Source organism: Podarcis raffonei, chromosome 1, assembly GCF_027172205.1.
Source record: "Podarcis raffonei isolate rPodRaf1 chromosome 1, rPodRaf1.pri, whole genome shotgun sequence".
Lineage (NCBI taxonomy): Eukaryota > Metazoa > Chordata > Lepidosauria > Squamata > Lacertidae > Podarcis > Podarcis raffonei.
In genome coordinates this window covers 98,577,181-98,602,215 of record NC_070602.1, presented here as the reverse complement: position 1 = coordinate 98,602,215, position 25,035 = coordinate 98,577,181, and the positions used below count along the sequence as shown (strand labels likewise).

At 40.6% G+C, this 25,035-nt stretch overlaps 1 protein-coding gene across 7 annotated transcripts in view; it reads left to right on the top strand.

Annotated features, from left to right (window-relative positions):
• The window catches only part of LRP1B (LDL receptor related protein 1B), a 748,913-nt gene that overhangs the window by 554,426 nt on the left and 169,452 nt on the right, over positions 1 to 25,035 (top strand). For all 7 annotated transcript variants that reach the window (XM_053405851.1, XM_053405869.1, XM_053405860.1 and 4 more), the window contains 5 exons: positions 3,171 to 3,296; positions 4,689 to 4,805; positions 12,111 to 12,191; positions 13,381 to 13,548; positions 19,597 to 19,779. In XM_053405851.1, coding sequence (XP_053261826.1) covers positions 3,171 to 3,296; positions 4,689 to 4,805; positions 12,111 to 12,191; positions 13,381 to 13,548; positions 19,597 to 19,779 — 675 coding nt within the window. The remainder of the gene's footprint in view (positions 1 to 3,170; positions 3,297 to 4,688; positions 4,806 to 12,110; positions 12,192 to 13,380; positions 13,549 to 19,596; positions 19,780 to 25,035) is intronic.

Sequence of the window (25,035 nt, the reverse complement as noted above, 5' to 3'; positions counted from 1 at the left end):
AGACCACAAGGGCCATCAAGTCCAACCCCCTGCCAAGCAGGAAACACCATCAGAGCACTCCTGACATGGTTGTCAAGCCTCTGCTTAAAGACCTCCAAAGAAGGAGACTCCATAGAATCATAGAATCATAGAGTTGGAAGAGACCACAAGGGCCATCGGGTCCAACCCCCTGCCAAGCAGGAAACACCATCAGAGCACTCCTGACATATGGTTGTCAAGCCTCTGCTTAAAGACCTCCAAAGAAGGAGACTCCACAACACTCCTTGGCAGCAAATTCCACTGTCGAACAGCTCTTACTGTCAGGAAGTTCTTCCTAATGTTTAGGTGGAATCTTCTTTCCTGCAGTTTGGATCCATTGCTCCGTGTCCGCTTCTCTGGAGCAGCAGAAAACAACCTTTCTCCCTCCTCTATGTGACATCCTTTTATATATTTGAACATGGCTATCATATCACCCCTTAACCTCCTCTTCTCCAGGCTAAATATGCCCAGCTCCCTTAGCCGTTCCTCATAAGGCATCGTTTCCAGGCCTTTGACCATTTTGGTTGCCCTCCTCTGGACACGTTCCAGTTTGTCAGTGTCCTTCTTGAACTGTGGTGCCCAGAACTGGACACAGTACTCCAGGTGAGGTCTGACCAGAGCAGAATACAGTGGCACTATTACTTCCCTTGATCTAGATACTATACTCCTATTGATGCAGCCCAGAATTGCATTGGCTTTTTTAGCTGCCGCGTCACACTGTTGGCTCATGTCTAGTTTGTGGTCAACCAAGACTCCTAGATCCTTTTCACATGTAGTGCTCTCAAGCCAGGTGTCACCCATCTTGTATTTGTGCCTCTCATTTTTTTTGCCCAAGTGCAATACTTTACATTTCTCCCTGTTAAAATTCATCTTGTTTGTTTTGGCCCAGTTCTCTAATCTGTCAAGGTCGTTTTGAAGTGTGATCCTGTCCTCTGGGGTGTTAGCCACCCCTCCCAGTTTGGTGTCATCTGCAAATTTGATCAGGATGCCCTTGAGTCCATCATCCAAGTCGTTGATAAAGATGTTGAATAAGACCGGGCCCAAGACAGAACCCTGTGGCACCCCACTAGTCACTCTTCTCCAGGATGAAGAGGAACCATTGATGAGCACCCTTTGGGTTCCACCACACTCCTTGGCAGCAAATTCCACTGTCGAACAGCTCTTACTGTCAGGAAGTTCTTCCTAATGTTTAGGTGGAATCTTCTTTCTTGTAGTAGTAATAAGCATTTGTTATTGCTTAAAATGTTCTGTTTGTTAGTGTTATAAGTGGCCACTACACATACATAAATGACTCCAAAAGAATACAGATGTAGTATAAATAGACAAAGCATGAAAGCTCTTGTAGTAAGTTGGTATTAAGTCAGCTCTGGCTCCCTGTGTGTCTTGTTAGGGAAGTTTAATCCTTCAATGTGAAACGTTATGCCTTTATAAGCTTCCTTGGCATCCTTCAACTTTTATTGTTCTTGGTTTGAACTGTAAGATCCCTTGTTTTATTGGTTAATAGGCATTGCCCTCAACTACATTAATTTTATATGTATGGATAGATAATTATTGTGAAGACATGTAGTAATAAGTTATGGCATTATAAAATACGTAATAAATATGGAAGAATGTACTGAATAGGCATCATAAGCAACATTTCATGCTCATTAACTTTACGGTGGTGGTTTTGTTTGTTTTTTTGTAACCAAAGCTGACTAGAGAACTTCATGTTAAGCTTTGCACATTTGCATTTTTGAGTAACAGCAGTGCAATTAATAGCAATTTTAGAGATTGATTCAGTGCTAAGTAGACCCAAACATAAACTGACCACTCCTACTGCCCCAAACACATATCAACAAGTTAAATACTATTCCTCCAAACAGTAGCTTTTGTGATGGTCTCTGAGAAAATTAAATAAGCAGATAGAGAAATAAATAAATAAACACATAGCACTGTTTTTCAGGTTTTGCAGTATTGGGTAGAAACCTTCTCAATTAAAAGGGCCACAGTTATGTGCTCAAAGTGCAAACAATATTAAACTGCATAACACTTCAGATGAAGTGAAATCATCCCATTTCATTGTCCATGAATCATGAGATAGTTCTGTTAAGCCTTAAATAGTGCTTAAAAGTTAGCAGTGTGCAGCAGCAGCCATTAATTACTTTGTTTCTGGTTCTGGTGAATTTTGAGGGTTGAAGACAAAACAAAAAAAAATCCATCTGTAGTTCTGCTCATGCATCCTAGTCCTGATTTTCTGGTACCCATTCCTGGTAAAACCTTATCCCAATTTCTGTCTTAATTGTCTTTAGAAGTGTGTGTGTGTGTGTGTGTGTGTGTGTAAGTTATGCTTCTTTAAATCCAAATGTTGAATATTCTGTTGTAATGTTTGCCAGTGTCCAGATCAACAAAACAGAATGGAGTGGGGAAAATCTTTGTTAGGGTTTCCTCTGTTCGGGTTTGTATCCTCCAAATACACTTCATCTGCTGCTGCCTTGTTCTCTGACATGCAGGTTTAAAACATTTTTGTTTAGGCAGCATTAACAAGACGTATATAAATTGCATATGTTTTATCTCTTTTTAGCTACTGACTTTCATCATATTTTGAATGTTGCTAAATACATGGTATTTATTAAACATTTTAATGTTTTTGTTTTTGTAAACCGCCTTAGACAATCAAGAGGTATATAAGTTTTGATAAATTAATTAATTAAAAATATTTGAGGGATAATTTAGTTTCTGACCTTTGTACATTAAAATTGTTGCTTCCAATTCTGTAGCTTTATTTGTTTATAAGGGAAATTTCAATCCTTAATTCTTATTTTAGAATTATGAATTATTTTATTTTTGCAACTGAAACTTTAGGATCCTTGAGTAAAGAAATGCATGTAGTCTAAAAATGTGAAGACTGCAATACTATACACATATACCTGGGAAACAGCCCCATTGAACTAATTTTGGGGAAAAATTTTATTGAACAAAGATAAAACAACAGCTTGCAATCATTTAACTTGATAGGACTTAGTTCTGGGTAGACATGTATAGCGTTACACTATATGCCTCTCACCCTTTTTGCACCAAATGCAATGTAATATAAGCCATATTATCAGTGTTTCAGCAGTACTGTGTCTGGTTACATACTTAAGATAAAATGTAGTATTTCTTTCTCCCAGTCAATCACAGCTGTCTTGACAATCAGTTTAAGTGCCACAATAACCGTTGCATCCCCAAGAGGTGGCTTTGTGATGGAGCAAATGATTGTGGCAGTGGTGAAGATGAATCAAATGAAACTTGTGCAGGTAAAAAGGAGGGAGGGAAGCCACAACTTTCTTCCTGAGGTGACTAAGTTTTATCTTAATCCTACATTGAATAAATTCTCTGGGCGGAAAATTGCACTGAACCAAACTCTTACTGATTATCTGATTACTGCAGATTTAAATGAATTGAGATTTTGATGGCAGTAGGTTTGGAATGCCAATGACATTTTACTTATTATTTGTGCCTGGCTGTTCCAAAGTGATTTGGCAGTTAATCTATCCATATGGCTTTACTTGACCATCAGAGCATTATGCTGTTTTGAAAGTAGAAACTTGTTCCTCTTAAACATTTTGTTGGAGTTGAAATTAAGCAGGATGCACTGACAGACAGCATGTAAGGTTATTTTTCACCCTGCATCCTGCAATTATAATTATTTATGTATTTATATATACCAGCATCCCTCCATTTACATATATTCACATGCAACCATGCATACACGCAGCTCTCTGGGGGGAGAGACCTGGTGAGCCTCGGCAAAGCCTCACTGTGCCTCTGGCTCACGAGGAGACCCTCCACAGACCCCCAAAGGGGACATCATATTTCCTTGTGATCCAGGGGCACAGCAGGGCTTTGCTGAGCCTCCCAGCTAACAGGTGATGAATGAGAAAGAGGCTGCTGCTGCGCTTTCCCGTGCATCAGCTGTTAGTCAGAAAGCCCTGCTGCGCCTCCAGCTTATGTGAGCCAGAGGGGGAACCAGGCTTGGTTGACCAGCTCAGCTGACACATGGCGTAGAAGCTTCCCTGCACATCAGCTGTGCAAATTCACTGCCTCTCCAGCTTGCGTGAGCCAGAGGGTCAGCGGGGCTCCCTTGACCAGCTCAGCTGCCAAGCAGGAAAGCTTCTTTGCCACTCATCTGTGGAGCTTTGTTGAGCTGACAGGCGACTCCCCGTTTTGAGTGATTTCACTGATGCACATGAGAGTTCAGAACATAAATAGGCATTTAATGTAGCCATACTTGAATTATCTTTGAATATAGTGTTGGTTTTTTTACATTATTTATATTATTATTTTTAATTGTGTGTGTGTGTTGTGATTATTGTGAGGTTTTTTGTTTTATTTCTCATCCTTTTTTCTCTTCCTAAGGCCATATCATGAATATCAGGAAGCTTTTTCCCTTTTTAAAAAAAGTTAAATATGTTTTAAGCGGTTTATTTGCTTTAATTTTGACAGTGGTTTTTGACAGCTTGCTAAAATAAGTTTGCATTAGAAGCTCAATGGCTCAATTAAAGTATGATGCTACTATAAAAGTACGGTTGTGCATGAAATTGATATATAGTAAGTACGTATGATTCAACTAGACTATAGTTGAGCTATATTATAGTCAAGCGAAGTAATTAATACTTTATTATTTCAATGCCAATTTCTCTCTCAAGCAAGAACATGTCAAGCTGACCAGTTTTCTTGTGGTAACGGACGATGCATTCCAAGTTCATGGCTTTGTGATCGGGAAGATGACTGTGGTGATGGATCGGATGAAATGGCATCTTGTGGTGAGTTAATTAATAACCTTTTTGGAAATAAGACATATGTTATGGCTTCCCATTTGTTGCTCAAGCCTTCCCTTTCATGAAAAAGGATGCACAAAACAGTTCCCTTTGTCATCTGAAAAGTCTTCCACGCTTCCTGTATAAAGCATGAGATATTTCAGTGATGGGAAGATTTCTGCATGTTGTTGTTTTCACTGTTCTTTGCTGATTTGGTAATGCTATCGGGAATTCAGCAGGGAAGGGTTTGGGATGAAATACATATTTTGACAGAAAGCAGGCACACCAACTCCTTAGGGCGGAAGGGTCTCCCTGCATACTTCCCCCTCCCCCAGCCTTACATTGATTTCCATCCATAGGGGTTAATGCATTGTCTCACCTCTTTACCCCTCTCATGACCAATGTCACAGAATAAATTCCTTCTATATATTACAGTGGTTCTGAGCCAGTACCATAGTAGCAGAACTGAAGGAGCTGCTGTGCCATTGCTGGCACATATGTTGGGTGTGAATGTCTGTGTGAGGGGAGGAAGGTTTGCCTTCATGGTTCTCCTGGGTTCTTATGATCTGTTCTGTTCACAGAGTTCAAGAGCCATCCTATGAATGTAAAGATGCTTCAGATAAATAATGTTTACCCAGAAGGAAATGAGTCAAAAGGGACATGCTCCCCAGAGTGCTTAGTATTTCAGCTTGAAACAGAAAGGCATTAGTCCAATAATGAATGTCTGGTGATCAATGTTTAATACTGTAGCCTGACTTCCCCTGATTAAACAAGACAAAAATGCACCCTCTCTCCCCAAAAACTCCACATTATGCATAGAGGTCATTGCAGAGAGATCACTAATGATTTTATCAAACGGAGGCTTTTCCCTTTCTTTCATTATGCTGGCAAGGTTACAAGTTTCATTAGCACTTTATTCCATCACTTTCAATGAAAAATGATGAGTTCTTTTGAACATGTGAAAAACAGCCCTACCTTTATTCTGACAAACTGCACTTCTCAGAAGCAGTAAAAAAATAAATAAAGAGCATTGCGCACACATGAAGTAATGGCAAACAGCAGCAATTATTTGTTATTTTGATATGAATATTTTTTACATTCACATTTATAGTGTGTGGTAAATAGTTTCAACCACTAATTTGTACTGATAAAACCTGGGCAGGGATTAATAGAGGAAGTAAAAAATTAAACCGATATATATACAAATCAAGCAGTAAGTCTTTTTAGAATTACATTAAAGTTGCTCTATGTTTCCCTGTGGTGACTGCCTTGGGTTTTTTTTTTATTGATTTGCTAGCAGCTCTGGTAACCTCTACAGGTGAAGAGTATGGTAAAAAAAAAAGGACTTTATTTACTTTTACTATAAGCTCTTGTGCTGTTGTTCTGACAGAGCCAGTGTGGTATAGTGGTTAAGAGTGGTAGTCTCATAATCTGGGGAACCGGGTTCGCGTCTCTGCTCCTCCACATGCAGCTGCTGGGTGACCTTGGGCTAGTCACACTTCTCTGAAGTCTCCAAGCCCCACTCACCTCACAGAATGTTTGTTGTGGGGGAGGAAGGGAAAGGAGAATGTTAGCCTCTTTGAGACTCATTCGGGTAGTGATAAAGCGGGATTTCAAATCCAAACTCTTCTCCTTCTTCACAGGAGTCTCTTCTATGGGTCACCACAGAAAGCCAGACAGAGACTTGAGATAGGCTCTTTCCTATGTATGCCTCTTTCCTATGTATGCCTTTGCTGAGGCAGCACTGTCATTTAGACAACTGGTGTGCATTGGTTGACTCTTAAACACCTTTTGAGCATTTTGAGGCTAACCTGTGATCTCTACCATAGATAATAGATAATAGAGAGATAGAGATAGATATAGATGCATCAAATAAACCCTACTGTGGCTGCTATACTACTATTCAAAATTAAGTAGCTTTTCACCAACGTTGAATTACTTCCTTTCTCTGAATGCAAATTATAGACTTATCAAGCATAGATTAAGCTCAACAGGCTTTGTATGTTGCGGGCAAGCTTGAGTCCCCAAGACTGCAAAATTATGTACATTTCCTTGCAGTCAGCCCGGGCCAAGATGTGTTTCAGCCTGAGACATTATAGCAAATGCTGCATCCTTTCCCAGAGTGGCTGGGGAAACTCAGCCAGATGGGCGTGGTATAATAATAATAATAATAATAATAATAATAATAATAATAATAGCCAAGATGTTGAGTATCTATGGCTGCCAACTTATACTGGCATTTCAGACAAAACAGAAGTCACATGGAAACAAAATGTAATTCAATAATAACAAATAACTCACAATTTGCTGTTCTTTCATGACACTCCACATCAGCTTCCTGAGGTAGGTGCTTCACTATGCCCAGCAGTTGGATAAGACCGAGCTGGAAGTAAGTGTCACAGAGCATAGAACTTGAGGCCTGGGGTCCTATATGACCCTCTAGACCTCTCATTCCAGCCCTCTGGATTCTCCCTGGGCTCACCCTCTCCTCAGGCCACACCCCTTTCCCTGTGTCACAGTCTACACTGGCCCTGCACCATGCCCTCATGAAGACATTTTGTCTTGCTGAGATTTGTTCTTGGACTATGATAATTCATCTTGCTTGTTTGGAGAGGGATGCACAGATATGTGTCCATGTAGAAATCTCTGGACTTTGTGTGGGTAGAATGCAGCCTACAGTGCAGAAGGGAAGAGTCACATCCATAGCATTACCCACCTTCTCAACACACTTGGGCTTTGGACTGACACACCACTGCCACTTGACCCCTGGAAGGTTGTCCCTGAGGGACTGCTATCTAGGATGACTTTTTCTGAATAAAACACATAGGACTGCACTACCAAGTTAGTGGGGAACTTCATGTGAGTCCAGCTCCCTTTGCTCTCCCTGAGTTGCTTCCAAACTGATTTGTGATTTTCATCCTATCTCCTATAATTTCTGTTTCCCTTTTATGTCACGACTTTCAGATTGTAAACCTGAAAGGTGTGAGGACTGCCTTGTTTTTTTTGTTGATTTGCTAGCAGCTCTGGTAACCTCTACAGGTGAAGAGTGTGGTAAAAAAAAATAAAAAAATAAAAGGTTAAATAAATAATGCTGCTTTCTTGGACCATCACAGCAATCTATTTCCCCCCACCCATGCCCTCACTCTTTATTTAGGACTTTATTTGTTTATTTTTATGATAAATGCACTCACTGTTCTGCTGCTCAACTTGTTAGAATCCTCGTCTGTCATCTTTCCTTCTTCTCAGTCCTCTCTTTCTTCCTTTGTCCTCTTCTACGACATACACAATAGAGACTGTTTTTGCTGCTGGCATAAAACTAGTGGCTTTTTGTTTGGTGGTGGTTGTTGTTGTTTAAAAAGGTACCTTGACAGTATGCATAGAAATTTATCGTGAGTAAACTTTATATACACTTTGTTTACTGTGCATACAAGTTAGAATTGTTAGCATGATGATTAAAATCAGTTAAAATCTTTAACAAAATGCATTAAAATGTGTGCACATTAATTTATTGGCAGCTGTGGTAAATGACACTGCTCTATAAGTAATATATAATAATAATATTGTAATAATATTATGCATATCTAATAATAACTCTGTCAAAGGATCTTGAGGTGCTTTATTCAGGTAGTGCAAAATGCTTGATTTGAAAAATTCACTTGGGTGAACATATAATAAATAGTGTACTTTTATCCCTAATATTGTTACATCTATAGACACATTTTCACTCCCGCGGTAAGATACCTATAAACCTCAATTCAAGATATGTGAATGATATAACTTGATACAACCTCCACAAAGGCCTTACATAGAGAGGGGCTGTAGCTATCATTGAGCGCATGCTTTTGCATGAAAGGCCCGAGGTTTGATCCCCAGGTTAGACTGGGGGAAGAACAGCTCTTCAAAAGCCTGGAGAGCCACTGCCAGACAGAGCAGGCTAGAAAGACCAATTGTCTGAGGCAGCTTCCTGTGTACAGAATTAAAGGAAGGTAGATGTTTGAGAAGAATATGTCCTGGTGTGAACATTCTTGATCTGAGCATACCACTGGGAGAAATGTGCATGTTTAGTGACTTCACAACAATTCTATATATGATAGCCACCACAACAACAGTTTTTCAGGGCACAGCAATGGTTTGAGGTCAAGTATCCCTTAGTTCTTATGTTATACCTTACCACTTTGTTCTTTGAATATTCAAAGCACTGCACATACAGTGGTACCTCGCAAGACGTAATTAATTCGTTCCGCGAGTCTTTTTGTCTTGCGAGTTTTTCGTCTTGCGAAGCACGGTCAAGTCGCAACTGCACCTCTTCAAGTGGTTTTAAGAAAAAGGAAACAAACTCGCAAGACGTTTTCGTCTTGCAAAGCAAGCCCATAGGGAAATTCGTCTTGCGAAGCAACTCAAAAAACGAAAAACTCTTTCGTCTTGCGAGTTTTTCGTCTTCCGAGGCATTCGTCTTGCGAGGTACCACTGTATCCAGTAGCAGCTTGTCCAGTGGGGTGGAACCACAATAATAGCCGTCTGGCAAGGCAGTAGTGGGACTGTATGGATGCTCAAGTGGAAGTGCCATATTTGCTCCATTGGGGCATCTGTGCAGCCCTGACCTTGCCACTGCCTCACTTTCCCTAATAGCAGCAGCATTGCTGCAGCTGGAATGCTATTACTGCAGCTGCAGCCCAGCCGGCAAGACATTCCTGCACACATTATCACATTCATCATTACAACAACTCTGCAAAGAAGGCCAGTGATCTTGTTGACATTGAATAAGATGGGCCAAGGCCAAGGGAATATGGTTTGCTGTGGTTGTCCATTCAATGTATGGATGATACAGGTTTTGAACCAGGCATCTCCTGCTTCCTAGCTTCAGCCATCTAAGCAAACTAAGATGGCTGAAGCCCCACAATGCAGACCTGCAGGTTCTCTGCTGCCTCTGGTATCAGCTCAAATCATGCAAGTTCTCACCGAAAATTGTGGAAGTGGCAGGGCAGGTGGAGAAGCAGCAGTGACAACAGGTATGGCAGTGGTGGGAGCAGCAAGGCAGGGAAGGGGATGTGCCGCCCCTGCAACTTAGGCACAACTTTACATCAAGTTGTATGTAAAAGTTAGCTATATTATAGGTGAGGTGGGGGAGAAAAATTTGCCTGTGGTGCTTTCTCGAAAACAAGCATTTTTAGTTTAAGTTTGACTAAATATGAAACCAGTTTCTTATCTTTAACACCCGTATACAAAGGATGACTAAGACATCCTTAGTATCTTGATCTTAAATTAGATAATATGAAAAAGAGCCATGTGTTAATTCTGCTTACCATAAACACATTAGAATATTGTGTGAGTTTTTCAACAGACCTTCAATGAGTTTCCAAGAATAATTGACACTGAGCACTTGTTTACTCAGCATTTCCTTTTTCAATTAAAGCTAAGTTAACAAAGGAAATACTGCTCATATTGTCCTGTACTTTCATAGTCTGCTTTTCTGAGATGCTGATTTTGCCATACTATCCTTGTACTGAGCCCTGTGGAGCATAGGATTTAAAACAATATTCTTCTGCATACTGTTGGGTATTGTAATAGCAGAACTGCCTTTAGCTGAGACCTCACAAGCTTCCTCCCCCTCCTCCTTCATGTTGTGTATGAGAAATAATGCTGAAAGGTTTTGTTTTTTCTAAGAGACTGCAGGCTAATAGACATTCAAATTAAATTTTCCTTAGACGTATGAACAACATTATCTCTTTCACACACAAAAATCCTCATTTAGTTAACAAACATTTCACTGGTTAATCCAAATCACTTAGATATTTATAGAATATACATCAATATCAAAATATTACAATATAAGCCATTTAAATTCAAAGCTATGAAAGTAGCTGCACAAGGCAACGAAAACAGAGGTACATTGATCTCTATCAACATCACCAGCAATTCTTATAGCATGCACAAATTATTATATCACAACTGTTAGGCAAGCAACGGTCTTCTTGTTAGGGTAGTTTTCAGCTCAATGTTCTCAGTTGCGTTGGTTTTCATTTGAAGCCAAGTTTGAAATAAAGAAAGCTGTCATATCAATTCAGATTTAGGCGTCATCTATTTGATGAAATTGTTAAGGAGAGCAAGTGTAACAAAATACAGTGGTACCTCGGGTTACATACGCTTCAGGTTACATACGCTTCAGGTTACAGACTCCGCTAACCCAGAAATAGTGCTTCAGGTTAAGAACTTTGCTTCAGGATAAGAACAGAAATCAGGCTCCTGCGGTGCAGCGGCAGCAGGAGGCCCCATTAGCTAAAGTGGTGCTTCAGGTTAAGAACAGTTTCAGGTTAAGAACGGACCTCCAGAACGAATTAAGTACGTAACCAGAGGTACCACTGTATGTTTACTTTTTGGGTGGGTGCTTCTCTAGCTTTACACTGTGTGTTGATTCTGCTTTAGCCATAATATATTCCAACCTTGTCTGCAGAAGCAAGATATGCTATGTATAATGCAGTAAAGGTGAATACAGTGTCTTACATTGATTCACCTTTGTCCTGTCTCTATCTAGCTTCCAACTTGCATTGAAATCTTCTCAGCTGGAATAATAATGCTTTAGCAAATATGTTCAATAGCTCCATAAATAAATGCTAGTACAGTAAATAATTTTTTAAAAGGACTCCGAGAAAAAATACCAAACTTGTGATTTCTGTATAAACATCTCTCAGGGTGTATACCCAAGTTGGGAGCTAATTTAATTTATGTTCTGACATAAATCAGGTACGACTATCAGAAGAGCTGGTCATAATCCTAGTGTGTTTAATACATTCAGATGTCTTTGGCGGCAGGAAATATGTGGGGACTGTCCATAAATGTTTTATTTTATAGGTTTATCTGTGTACTAAACACTAAGGCTGCTAACCTGGATGGCTATGTTAAATCTCCACTGTTGGACACAGTTTGCTTCTGAATACCAGTTGCTAGAAACCTCAGGGAAGAGTGTGGTATATATTTATATACCACAATATCATCAAAAGAAAAAAGAAATTTACAGCAATTATACATAAAACATACAATTAAAAACATATTAAAATGTTAAAGACAAATATCAATAAACCATTATGGAAAGATGTATTCTTCATTGCCTGTGTAGGCCTGGTGGAATGGAAGCATTTTCAGAAGGCATTTAAAAGATGGCACAGATTTATAGATATACATTATTTTCTCGTGAATCAGTCATCAAAATTACTAATGTAATAACACTTTTATTTTCCATCCCTGCATTGGTGAAGGAAGAGTCAAACTGGTATATTCATTTTGTCATTTCATGTTAAACTTTTCTCTTTACAGAGTTCCCTACTTGTGACCCATTAGCTCATTTTATATGCAAAAATGGAAGATGCATTAGTAGCAAGTGGCAGTGTGATGCTGGTAAGAACCAATAATTCAGGTTTTTTTTACCATATGTATGTTTTTAACATACGGTAAATGCTTTAGTGTACCAAGAGCACATTTTGCTACAGGACATGAGCATCCAGTTATTTGAATAGTTACTGAAACATCATATTTAATGAAACAATACCACAAAATTATCCTTCCTTCTCTTTGTCTGTGTTAGGTGCTGTTGCGGTTGCAACCAGGCAGGACTCCAACCTGTGTTTTACAGGCTTTATTTTGGTGCAAACTATTTACAGTGAAGAGCCCCGAAGCTCATGTCTGTCTCAATTGCTAGCAGAATCCGGGAGTTGCCTTTTTTTAGACCTCCCCCAACATAAGAGTTTCATTACCCCCCACCCTTTCCTCCCCTCTCTGTGCCTCAGACTACTGCACAGGATGGGCAATGGCAAGGGCGTGTTTCCCTCCTGTCCGGCTTGGCCAGAAGCGGTGTTAAGGGTCCCACCAGCATCCTCTGGTCCTAGCACCTCCTCTCCACTGGAGGTGGGGCTTTCCTCCTCGCCGGAAGAGGAACTGCTTCGCAAGATTTTCGGAGACTCCCTGTAACACAACTGCCCTTCTATTTCTCGCCTCTGAGCCGATGGCAGTTCCCTGAAAGTCTGCATTGTAAAGAAGTAATTATTCTCTATATGGAGGGCAGAGTCTCATTTGGAAGGGGTAGAAACGTCCTTACTCTGGAAATTTTCTCAGATTGTTCAAGTGTTGTGGTTTATATATAAGCCTCTTGTTCTGATTCACTTGGGCTTTTTTTCAGTACTTCCTAAAGTGAGGATCTTCTACATGTTGGGAGGCATCAAATGCACATGGCCCCCATTACATAGGGAATGTATTACATGACAGTACACACACACACACACATTCACAGTCCATATATTCTTGTCTCATGATAAAGAAAATGGTTATGTGAGTCAAGTGCATACACATGTATATGTGTACTATCTGTAGTATTAGTTGCATTGTTTAAAGGTGAGGATTTTTTATTCACTTAAATGTACACTATTATTAGCTTGTTAAGTGTGTATGAACTTTGATTTGAAAAGGAGAAAATAATATGAATTTTAGCCTGGTTAAACTGAAGTGAGAACCCATCCTAAATTCTATTTTCTGCTTATAGCTCGCAAGACTACTTTAAGTCATGAGTAAAAATATTTACACATTTTTACAGATGATGACTGTGGGGATGGCAGTGATGAACTGAACTGTGCTCATTCATGCTTTGACAATCAGTTCAGATGTTCCAATGGCAGATGCATTCCAGGTCATTGGGCTTGTGATGGGGACAACGACTGTGGAGACTTCAGTGATGAAAACAAACCAAATTGCACCAAGGAAGGTTGGCATTTTATATAATTCTCTCCCCCATCTCCAAGTAGACATGGATGAGAATGTACTGCTAAACTGAATCAATGCATATATAGCATTTGGTATTGAAGAACTTTAAACTTGAGCCTGTATAAATGTATAAAATAAGAGATGTACACAACTTAGAACATCTGAAGGATTGCTAACAAAGCTTAGTAAATGTTCTGGACTTCCATTAGAAAAAAGTCAAAATATAATATACCACGTGCTAAGCATGGGAGCATTTTCATTATGACCATGCTTTTTCGGTTGTAGCACAGCAGCTGTAACTCTCTCTAGAGAAAATTGGCTGGCCCCCTCTTTGATCATTTGTAGTTTTTAAGTGGCAACTAAAACATCTTTATTCTTCAGTGGTTTATAATCTAATTTCTAAATGCATATTATTATTATTATTATTATTTGCTATCTTTAAAGTAATTGTTTATATATTTCCAGTGCTTTCAGTTTTCACTGTATTGAGGTTATGTTTATGGTAATTAAGTGTCTTTTAGACCCCTTTCAGGACTGAAGGGCACTATATAAATAATATATATTGTATTATGTTACTATCTAAGATGATCTGTAAAAATCCATTCAAAGAATGCAAGCTCATATGAGGGAATGAATTTACAACTTCCTTCATTCTGTGCTCTCGGGTTTCATCTGCTTGGATTGAATTTGTGTATGGTAAACAGCAATGTTGTACAAGCCAAACTATCAAGGCCATTGACAGAAATGATGTTTCTGAGAAGTATGCTTTGCAATGACTTCTTATTTAAGATACAGAAATTTAATTAATTGTGTGGCCCATGGGCTCTGTGTCAAAGAACTCTTGCAGCCCATTTGGTCTGAGAGGTTGAACTGCCCTGCTCCAGAAGCACGGATCATTTCCCTCCCCCTTTATGCTTTCAGTGTATGAGGTGCTGGAGAACCAGGCAGGCTTTGAGGGACAAATACATGCATATGCATACACAAATTAAAATCTTCATTTAAAAAATCACAACTTATCCTCACGGATTTCCCTTATCCTGATGCTTTTAGCACAAAAGAATTAATATTTAAGCATTAAAAGCAACATGAATTATTTATAAATAATTGTGCTTACCCACAGGCTACATTTTAGCTTGAGGCCAAGCTGTCTGTGAGAATGTGATTTTAAATACTATACTTAAAATCTGGTTTGCAGCTTTTTATAAAATCCTGTTTGCCCTTTATACAGACATTTCTGTTTGCACTGAATTATGTTGCTCTTTTAAGTATAGGAAAGATGTAATGCATACTGGGGAAAGACTAGAAACCCAAGTAGGTGCTGGCTGAAGAAAATCCTGAGGCGCTGTTGAGTAGACTCCATTTATTTCATTTTAATTGATTATTAATAACTAAAAATGTAAATTCCGTCCTTTCCATTTCACATTGAATTGCTAAAACAGAGATTGGGAATCTGTGGCCCTCCAGATCCCCCAAATTATTGGACTACAACTCCCATGAACCCTGCCTGTTGGCCAGTGGCTGTGGCTGACAGGAGCTGGAGCCCGCCAACATCTGAAGGGCATCTCTGTTTCTCCTCCCCATTTCACCCTGAAGTGTATTGTCCTTTAAGCTTGTAAGACAGGATCTCCGTATCTCATTTTCTCTTTTTAATTTACAAAAGCCACCCTACTTGTGCACTTCCCCAAGGCATCTTCTTGGTCACTGTGAGATCAGAATGCCGGATTAGGTGGTCTTTGGCCTGCTCCAACGGGACTTCTTACACATACTTAGTTTGTGGCAGGGCTTCTCATTCTTTTTTAAAATGGTGCATGCAATTGGAAGACAATAATTGTCTGAAAAGCAAGATAAAAATAAAATAATAAAGTAGTGTTCCTGATTGGTCCAGGAGTTTCCCTTGCATGGAGGAGTCATTTGCTCATAACTTGGTGTGTGCATAGGGGCACTTCACATGATTGCCAAACATGCAGCCAGAGCCAAAAGCCAGAGCCAGTCAGTGTAGTCCTGTAACTTCAGTGTTTGAGAAGGTTCATTTCCCCCTCTCCCAAGATGAGTGCCAAGAACAATCATTGCAATCAATGGTCAGGCGAAAGATCCACTGAAATTAGACTGCTCTCAGCGGGGCATAGAATATCATCAGGGACAAGGCTAAATAAATCTCATAGCAGGGCAGTTCAGATTGTGAGTGCCACAACAGATCAGGTATTTTCAAATATCCCTACCAATTGCACCTCAGGTGTTGCTGGGATATGGAAAACAGCCTCCCCGAGTGGACTGTAGATGAATAGTGTCAAACTGAAGAAGACGCTCATTTTAAGCATCTCTGCTCCACAACATTTAGGCAAAGCTTCATAAACAGTGTAAAAGTTGCCTGTGCTCTGTTCAAAAGGTATATTGTTCCCACACTTCCTATGTTCATTCTATGAATAAGCCCTTATTAAACAAGTGGAGTAAATTAATCTGGTGCTAAGAAAATCATTTCTCTTTGTAGCCCTGACTCTGATCTGCTGAAGGGGAAGCTGATGTTCATCTGGCAGAACTGGCCCAGAAACTTTTATGTTACACGTAACATAAAACTTTTATGTTATGTGGGTAATGTTGGGAGCTTTGTTCTAGGTAGCAGGGGGGTCTCCTGAGATACCCAAGCAGGAGTAACAAAGGGAGAGGGTTTTTTGGATAAACTTTTTCTTTTTTAAGGCAGATCGTAAGACAAATTACTGAAGGCTTGTCCCAGAAGTGAGGAGTGAGATAAATGATGCAGTACAGATCAAATAATACTTGCACAGTGATGCTTCAGTATCAAGTGGTGTGGTGGGGAAGGTGCTGAAATCTGACTCCTTTTATGATCTGCTGGAAACCTGTGACAAAAGAGTGAAAGTGGGGATCCTCTGTAGCAGCATAAATCCAAAGCAAAATGAAATTCTCATTCAGTGACCATGACAAGGATTTACTGGGACATGAGGGCACAAGCAAGCAAGCAACCTAATGCTTCAAGAAGTTGATCAGGAATAGTAAATGCCTTTTGGAAAGTGGGCAAATGTTCAGGGAAAAGGTGCAGTGTTTAACATATTTATGAAAGGGGAAGCCATGGGCAAAGTGGAGGCCAACAGGGGCACTCCTAAGCAAAGAACAACAAAGACTGAAGAGTTCGGGCATCCAAATCTAGCTGCAGCCTCAGAAAAACAAAGGAAGGAAGATTTCCTGGTGAAAAAAACTAGAGAGCAATTGTCTGAGTTTGTAGATAGTAGGACACTTGGCTCTGCATCTTTGGCAGGTAGTAAGGTGGAGTGACAGAGCTTACCTGACCTTCTGACAGCTGAGTCATTCTACTTATGAGGAGGGGAAAGGCAAGGCAGCAGGGAAGTCTGCATAATGCACCACTAACTCAAGCTGCTTCGGAAGCTGCCTTCCCAAAAAGAAAAGTGACTGCTCTTGATTGGTGTCACCAGGTTCCAAACAGGGCATTCTGTCAACAGCAGGAAAGTTGGCTGCTGTTGGAGACTGCTGAGTTAAGAGAAAATTGAGTGACTTAATTACAAATAGGCTGTAAGATGTGCTTGGATGTCTTTGCCAAGTGCAGTTCTGCATGCAGTTTACCACTTGTAAGTCCCACATAAATCCATGACTATGAATGACTGGTCACTGGAATATTATTATGTGCTGGAAAGTTTGGAAATAAGCAACACATACACACTTAAGTTTTAGATGCCTGTAAACCCAAATATCATTATATGATAGAAACTAGTCAGTTTCATTATAATTTCAGCAAATATCCTCATAATTAGCTTTTTTCTCAGGGTAGCAGCATACATTCTTTATGCTTGAAAAGTAAGGATGAATATAAACATTTGAATTCCGTGTTGTGGAATATGATGTATGTAGTGCTAAGGACACTTCACTGTGAAGCCACAAGCACAGATTTCTCCTTGCTTTGAAACTCAATGATGTGATGACTTTGAGCAAGGGTTGCTTGAAATTGCCTCAAAGTAACATCACAAAATAGCAGTATAAAACTTCAAAGAGAACTAGGAGCAATTACACTGGCAAACCTTGCAAAAGCTAAATTTATGGTACAAACATTTTTGTAAAACAACCATAGGTATCCTTGAAGTTCTTTCAGTCTTTGAGTAAAATAAAGAAACAAGTTGCATCAGTGCAACAGTTTTCTGATCTTCTCAGCATCAATAGACTGCGTAAAGAAAATTAGTAACTGAAAAGGATGTCTCCAAGTTTAAAGAAAGCATAGGATTGTGACTATCACAGAGGAAGGTAGAGCAAGAATGAACTTAATTAAAATACACTTCTTTGTGGCAGAAGTATGAGACATGGTTCAGAGTAGTGGGAGGTGAAGGTCCCGTCAATCTACTAGTCTCTCCCTCCTTACAACTGGGGTGAAATCAGAATAAATGGTGTATAAGCAAATAATACTTGACCAGCAGCTCCCATCCTGTTTCATCTCATTCTTGTTAATCCCACAGAGAACACAATCTGGCTAACAACAGAAGAGGGGTGAAGAATACGTAAACCCATTCTAAGAAAAGAATGATAATAATTATATAGCCAGAAGTTGTTCCTTCAACTTGCCTCAAGTTGCTTATTTGGTCTTCAGAATGTATTGGATCTCTGAATAGTGTAGGGTGCTTGAGTACTCCCACCCGCCATCTTTCTATTACTCACTGGTTAGCTATACATCCATGTATCTCAGGATGTATCATCCATGTATCTTGTGGTCTCAGGATGGGTTGAATCATGTAGTCCTGCTCCACTGAATTTTGGCACTAAAACCCTAGGAAGTCAAAATTGCTTTCACAGTTCATTCTAATCCACTGAAGGGAAACTAATTTTTTTAAAAAGCCCACTTCACTGAATCTGAGATCTTTAGGAAATGAGAGGGGTGTAGCACAACCCCCATTTGCATCTCACCTCGGTATCCAGCAAAAGGCAGATACAGTTGTGTTTGTTTATTTGCAGTTAATGGAGACATGTGGACTATTGGGAAATCCATTCCACTTAACAGTGGGGAGGAGTTGTGGTGGACCACATGGCCACCAACTCCCTTCTGGGGACCAGGGACTGAGTCCTGTGTCACTTGGAGGCTCCATTCCACGCCATCACCCAGCCAGCCAATCTGCCTGCTGGGGAGGCATGGCTGGGCCCCATTTAGACAAAGGCACGAGCTGGAGAGTTTCTCTTGGCTCGCTTCTTCAAATTCCCACCCGTCCTCCCTAATTTACAGGTTTCATCATTGTCCTTGCTGTGGACCACGCTTGGTCGCCGTTGAGGGGTCTGGTAGGAATTTTTCCACTTGGCAGATTGGCATGGGCCATTTGGTTTTTGCCTACCTCGTAGCAATCGTCACAACTTTGTAAGGTTTGGAAGTTAGGCATTGGTTGATCTTATGTTGGGGGAGGGGAGGTGTGGCCATCCCTGCCCCTCCAAGCTTAAGGGTATTCCGTTAAAAGAGTCCAGGGGTGTGGATCTTGTCTGAAGTCCAGGGCTGGGCTAGGGCCATGCCAGGACCCCGACAGAAACACCAGGGGGAGCTCGAGTTGGTATGCATCAACGGGGCTCCCCCTATCGGTGGTTGACCCTTACCGGACTCCCTGCATGACGGGCAGGAGTCAGATATAGTCGGGTCAACTCCAATGCCTAAACCAATACCGCTCACATTCTGTAACCAATAAAGTTGTGACCAAATTTTGCCCAATAATATTAACCTAATAGCCGTGTACTTGTGTCTCATTCATTGAGGAGGGGGGTGGTTTGGGGGTCTCGACATGCAATTTGCTGACATTGATCATGTATAGAGCAGATTTCATGCACTAGTGGGGAAGAGAATCTACTTCTTTCTTTGCTTGTGCTCAGCTGCCCTGCATAAGCATATGTAGGATCAGAGAGGAGTTGCTGATATACCGGTATATTAAATAGATAGATAGATAGAAAGATATAGATTTGGCATAGCATGTCCAGTGAAGTGTCTGTGTTAGAACAGGTTTCTCACAGAGACATTTGTCATCTTGATCATCTATTTGTATTATTATTATCATCTTAGAAACAGCCTCTCTTGGAGGATGTAATGGGAAAGAATTTCAGTGCCACCCGGATGGAAACTGTATTCCTGACTTATGGCGCTGTGATGGAGAAAAGGACTGTGAGGATGGCAGCGACGAAAAGTTCTGTAATGGAACCATACGCCCATGTGACGCTAAAACAAAATTTTCCTGCAAGACCACAGGTACAAAAAAAATGTTTATTAAGAGTAAAGTAATATTTGTTTATTTGAAAGCAATATACTAATTTTATATTGCCAAAACCAGAGATAAGGCTCTGCCAGTATAAAAGTGGTCATGCTTCTCTTTAATGCTACTATTTGCTTTTCGCTTAAAGTTGGAGTCAGATCTGGAGAACTGCTGGCCATACCAACATTGGAGCTGCCAGGGTTACGGAGGGTTCTGTGTTGGCAGGGACACTGGATCCAAAATCTTTCTGAAGATTGGAAGAGAGGTCTGATACTATCCTGTGGCCCTTGGGACAAGCACCCAGGGACTGCATGACTAAAAGCTACATTACTTCTTGAAATATTTTCTTTTTTATTATCTTAGTAGACCTTGTTCATGCACAGTGAGTGTCACTCCCCATGAGCAGAAATGCTGATATATACACACAGTTATGCTCTGTTATTTTATAAATTACAATGACCTCCCTCATTTAAAATTATTTCTGGAGTTTTGTTTGATGTGGTTTTATCTATTTCATTGTATTATTTCAATGTAAAACACTCCAGATGCAATTGGCAAAGAGTGCTATTAAATAAGAAATATAGCATAGTGTAAATATTTCAAAACGATTGAAAGCTTTGCAGGTAGAAGCTGTGTGTATGTAACAGCTATAAAAGCAAAGAATGAATTACTATAGGGCAGTTATTTAGAGAATAATACAGAATAAAACAATGTCTAGGGGAAAAAACCTTTTTTTTCATAAATACATTCAAATTGAAATAAGTATCAAAACATGCATAACAATAAAAGTTTAATTGTAGACCTTTTCCTAGGTAGTGCAATAAAGATTAATGTGCTCACATATGCATTTTGTTTTAGATAATAGCAAGTGTCTAGCCTATCAGAGTGTAGGAAGAATATTCTATTATAGATTATTTTCTTTTCATTAAGGTGAAAAGAAGTCTAAACATATCTATTATGTGGTCACAAACCTGAACAAAATTAAATCAACAACCATACAAATAAAATATTACAACATGCAAAGTACATTAAAATGGGTTGTACTACATATATGCTATATGATGTCAGGAATACTTAAAACATGTCTAAAATAAGCTATACAACATGATACCTTTAACTTACATATTTTAAGGTAAGTTTGTTTTTTCAAAAAGAACTTAAAAATTGTAACAGCAGCTGGTTTAATCAATTGATATTTGTGTTTTTATAGCCAGAAGGAAATATCCATCCACAATCTCTGTTAATAATCTGTTCAGACCTGTCAAAAGTTAGATCAGATACCATTCGGAAGTCCTGCCTGAAAATTTTGAGAGAATGGTGTCACAATGTCATTTTGTCATCTTTATATAAATTATAGGGGGAAAGTGAAAAAGAAGTCAAGGAAATAGACTTATTCTAAAAGTGTATATATCTGTAAAACAAAATTGAGGCAGTGTGTTATTATGGAAGCAAACTCAATTTACTTTGGGTTATTTCCAATTTACTTGGCATCAGTGGCTTCCATTAGCTCTCTGTTGGCCTAGACTGGGCAATTAAATAAAAACCTCATGTTGGGCCAACAAAGCAACAGACTTGAAGAGAACAGAGGAGGAAATACGAACAACTTTGAAAAATTAACAATCGTGAGATGTTGGATGAGACCTGAGAATATTGGGGACGGGATCAAACAAGGGAAAAAAATGAGGAGAGGGATGTAGCAGGGAAAGTTGAATGTAATCATCTTAGAAATAGACACTAGGGGGCCTGTTGTCAGTTATAAAATTTGAATTTAGTTAGAGACAACAGCTGCTGTTCATTTGCAGATCTGGGGAGCTTTTCTGCCACTGAGTAGGGATGGGGAGGAATTCATACTTCCTGGAACAACACATGAAGCAAAACACAGCTAGCTTTCAAAATATGCACTTCTCCGGATTTTATGATGCAGTTCTCCAACAAAAAAAGTGTATATTTGGGGAAAGTGTGCATAATATTGCATATATTAATGAAAATAATATACCAAAATGCATTTCATTAGGGAAATTTTCTCACAAAAATGTGTATATTCAGGAAAATTGTGTACAAAGGTGTGTATATTACACTAAAATGCTTTTATGTTAAAAATATATATTGCAAACTGATATGGAAATTGATGAACAGAAAAACAGGAAACTAAGAGAAACTGAAATGGAACGATTAGGCTCTCCAGAAGTGCCAACTTAAGTAGAAGATTGAGGGGGTGATGATGCACACATGATGTATGTGTGAAACAGGGATGCCGGGAGCTAGAGTGTGGAGCCAAATGAGGCAGCAGCATGGTGTCAATGGCTGGCAACTCCTCTCTGGTGCTCAGTCTCCTCCTCTTACCATCTCCACTGGCCCAGGGCTGCCTCTGTGACCTCCCCCCCTCCCCAAAAACATTTTATTGGGGAGGCTTCTGGTGCCAAATTCACAGACGGGTGGTTTTGTATTAAGGGAATGTTACGTATTTTTCTGGAATATAATCATCATGGCCCAGCTTAGGATGTAGATGTAGATATACCCAAGAAAGGTCCCCCTAACTCAGGGATGGGGAACCAATGGCTCTTCAGAAATTGTTGGACTCAAGCTCCCTCGGTAACATGGTGAAGGGTGATGGGCATTTGAGTGTAGTAACAGCTTGAAAACCACAGGTTCCCCGATAAAGACTTGCACATGCAAATTTATGCTGCACACACGGTTTCTGCAACATGATGCAAGAACTGGGGCTTGAAGTTTATAGCCCCTACAAGAAAGTGCACATCCATATCAGCTGTTTAGGAGGGTTCCTTCCCCCTATACTTTCTTTCTGTTAAATAACTTATAGGTATAATTACTACCAGAGATAGAGGAGAAACACACCCATCCGTCAAATTGCACTTCTCTCAGTTTTGCAGTGCAGTTCTCCAACCATGCAATGAAAAAAATGCATATAGCAAAGTAAAATAAGCATATAAATGCATATATTAGTGAAAATGGCACACAAAGATGCTTAGTAATATTAGGGGAAATTGATTGAAAAAGTCTGTATAGTAGTCAAAACTGCATTTTTGTGCGTTGAGAGAAATTAGCACTAAAATGCTGATGAATTCTCAGGAGGATTTTTTTAAAAAAAACAACCACACACACACACACACACACACACACACAAATTGCTGTGGAAATGTAAGAACTGAATCTAAGAAACAGAGAACCAAAATCAACCTATTTGTCCATCCCTAATTACTTATCTGACAGACCTGCACATTTACAGTTGAATAAGGGCCGATAGTACTATACTCAGAGCACCGGGCATGGATCAGCTAATGGGAATGATGTAGACAACATGAGAAAAGGAAAAGGAAAATTACAGAACTGCTTAAATTAATGGAGGCGAAGTGGGAGGATTCTGGATAATTCTTTTCATATGAAATGGAATCTGTCCAGTGTTGGAATAGGGTTTTTTTAGCACCATGAAATATATCATTAAGCTTTTTTGAGTTTATGATTGTATATTACTGTGGTACCTCGGTTCTCAAACATTTCTGTTGATGAATGTTTCAGAACCCGAACGTTGAAAAGCCGGAAGTAAATGCTTCTGTTTTCAAACGCTCCTCGGAAGTCGAGCAGCTTCCGCTTTGTGTTTTTCAGTTTTCTCAGTTGAATTTACAGATAGCTATTTGCACCTCAGTTTTCAAATGTTTCAGAACACGAACGGTCTTCCGGAATAGAATATATTCAAGAACCAAGGTACCACTGTATTAGTTAGCAGTAAGTGCAGTTGTATACTATTTTACTATGTCAGTGTCAGGGAACTGCCATCTGAGACGCAGGAGGTGAAAGGGCTCACAGAGGGTGAGAGAGACCATTCAGCTGAGGAGGGGACCAGCAGGGGGAGAAGTGGAGTTCCAAGGGAAAGTGAGTCGGAGGGAGGGCTCAGAGACACTTCAAGCGAAAACAGTGGGGAGGTTTCAAGACCTCCTGTAGGGACACCCACTCCTCGCCGGAAACTGTCACGCCGAGAGTCCAGAAGACGCGTTTCCGTTAAGGAGCTTTTATGCTGGAAGAAGTTCCGTAAACGCCCACTGTCCGATTCAACGAGCGACTGATGGAGCCATGCTTAAGGAGCTCCGTCAGAGACAGAGGTTTGTGGACTTAGCCAAACTCTGAGGGACTAGGATTTTACGCACAAGCAGCTCACCATCCCATCACAGCAATCGGACAGTCCCTGAAAGCAGCTTGTGCAAAGAGGCATCATGAGCAACCCAGCCGGAGCCGGGGGAGCAGGAGGAGCTGGAGAGGGTCCAAGCCTGGAAGAAAGGTACAGGGTGTTGGAGCTCCAGCTAGCGCTGCAAACGGCGAGGCTAGAGGAAAGGAGGGCACAGGATGCAGATAAGACAAAAGGCGCCCCACTAGCAAGAAAGATGCCAGGATTGGTGCAGAAGTTTGGGGGGGACCCCAGGAACTATCAAGCCTTTAGGACAGAGATGCAGTATGCTCTCGAGCTGCAGTTTAACGACTTTCCCGACGAGGCATCGCGAGTGGCGTTTGTGATTGGCCATCTCGAAGGAGGGGCGAGAGACTGGGTTAGACCCCTGATGGCAGGGAATAGTGAAATGCTGAAGGACACAAGGAAGTTTTTTCGCGCCATGGATTTGATGTTTTCCAGCGAGATTGAACAGGGACTGGTGCGCAGACAATTGATGGCTTGCAAACAGGGGAGCCGATCGGTTCGTGAGTACTGGACTGAGTTTACCATGTTGATACATAAATTGGGATGGGACCTATCGGCGGAACCCATTCAAATGCTCTTTGAAGAAGGGCTTTCTTCGGCGGTGAAAGACGAACTTTCCCGGGCGCCCAGGGCGGAGTCTATGGACCAGCTGACCAAATCAGCGCTGACCATTGGAGCGCGCCAGGAGGCAAGAGCCTTGGAGAAGCGGGAGGGGAAAGGAGAGCGTTGGAGGGATTTCCGCATTCCAGAGATTCCAGAACCAAGTTTCCCGCCAGGAGAGCCGATGGAAGTTGGAACAGCGCGCGCGCGTGCAGTTTCAAATCCCAGTGAAGGGAGGAAGAAGGAGGGAAAGAGCGCCAAGAAATGTTATCTCTGCCAGCAGCCAGGTCACTTTGCCAGAGTCTGCCCGCAAAGAAAGGAATGGCAAGGGATGGCGGGAGCTGTAGGGGGGAAGGAGGAGGGAGTCCAGGAGCCAGTAAAAGCCAACGCCTGGCTGCCACCGTCGGGGCACTGCAGCCAGGCCAAGGAGCAATAAAAGTGCCCA